At 36.6% G+C, this 1646-nt stretch overlaps 1 protein-coding gene across 1 annotated transcript; it reads left to right on the top strand.

Annotated features, from left to right (window-relative positions):
- Positions 1 to 1282: 1282 nt before the first annotated feature.
- LOC111692960 (zinc finger MYM-type protein 1-like) lies at positions 1283 to 1627 on the top strand (the record flags this gene model as incomplete). The annotated part of the gene is made up of 1 exon (XM_023457096.1): positions 1283 to 1627. A coding segment is annotated over exon 1 (345 nt), but the record flags the coding sequence as incomplete, so codon positions are not given.
- Between the last annotated feature and the right edge of the window lie 19 nt (positions 1628 to 1646).

Below are 1646 nucleotides of genomic sequence, written 5' to 3' on the forward strand. Positions count from 1 at the left end.
CCTTAAGCACATAAATTATATATATAATAAATTAGGGTGGAATGTCAATTCAAGAAATGTATTTTAGTAAAGTCCATACAGTAATATAAGAAAAGTTAAGTTTCGTCTATTTATTAGTGCCAAGTCCAGTGGCAGTTTTACCATAAGAGCTGCGGAGCTGCAGAACACATAAAATTTTATGTATTTAATCATATTAAATATCAACATAATATTTAAAGAATCCAAATGTTCTCGCGCTAAAATAAATCTAGGAGCTTATATTACATATATTACGACGCGAGATACGCCCCTTAATATATGCAACCTCATATACAAAATGTGTGCACAGGCGATGGTCTATGTCAGCGAACAGTTAGATGCGACCTTTGTTTTTATTGGCTAAACAGGCACGTGACCCAGTACACGAATGGGATTTAGTGGCTGCAACCTGGGCTGCAACAACGACAGCCACTGCCACTGCTGCAGTAGTATTCGTAATAGGGCGTGGTACGTGGCGGTTTATTTCTGCGAGTGGCACGGGTGAATATTTTCATTTAGGCGTCTACGGATATTAGTTATTAAAATGAATAGTGTTTCGTTTTTACAAAAAACTTCATTTGGTTCTCTGTCGTATGAGGATAAACTAAAAATAAAAGAATTAGGTAGGACAACACCACAATTAAATATTGAAATTAGTGGAATAAGCCGAAGTAAAAGTTATAAAAGACAATTTAACAATAACGTATACACAAAAACAGAGTGGATGTGCGGGTGTGATATAAAAAATGCACTATTTTGTTTTCCGTGCTTACTTTTCGGTGGGGATAAAACATGGACAATATACGGTGTGAAAGATTTAGGTCATTTAACTCAGAGTATCAAGAGACATGAAATAACAAAAAATCATTTGTCGAATGAAGTTAGCTTGGCCCTATTAGGTAAAATAAACGTGAGAAGTCAGTTAGATTCTACATATTGGGATAATATACGGAAACACAACGAACAGGTAACGAAAAATCGTTATGTATTATCTAGAATCATAGATTGCATAAAATTTTGCGGAGCTTTCGAATTAGCACTTCGCGGACACGACGAGACAGAAAATTCGGACAACCCTGATGTGTTTCGCGGACTCATAAATTTTAGTGCAGATCTTGATGACATATTAAAAGAACATCTAGAAAAGGCTACCATTTTTAAAGGAACTTCCAAAGATATACAAAATGATCTTCTACGGTGTATGCTTGAAGTGTGCAGAAACAAAGTAGTAACTGAAATTAATCAGTCAAATTATGTTGCTGTCATGGCAGATGAAACTACAGATGTCTCTTCAAAATTTCAAATGGTCGTTGTCTTGCGCTACGTACACGAAGGCAGTCCTGTGGAAAGATTTTGGGGATTCATAAATCCGGAAAAGCACGATGCTGAGTCTTTAACGCATTCTATTCGTTCCGTACTTGATCCATTATTGAAAGAAAATTGTAATAAATTGATTGCTCAAGCTTACGATGGCGCGGTTGTTATGAGCGGTACGCACGCCGGTGTTCATACAAGAATAAGAGAAAAGTATCCCCTGGCCTATTTTGTGCATTGCTACGCTCACCAGCTAAATTTGATAATGTCGCAAGCAGTTTCACAAAACACGCAAGTGCGTGTTTTTTTTTCAA

This window comes from Anoplophora glabripennis, unplaced genomic scaffold (assembly GCF_000390285.2).
Source record: "Anoplophora glabripennis isolate ALB-LARVAE unplaced genomic scaffold, Agla_2.0 scaffold5577, whole genome shotgun sequence".
Lineage (NCBI taxonomy): Eukaryota > Metazoa > Arthropoda > Insecta > Coleoptera > Cerambycidae > Anoplophora > Anoplophora glabripennis.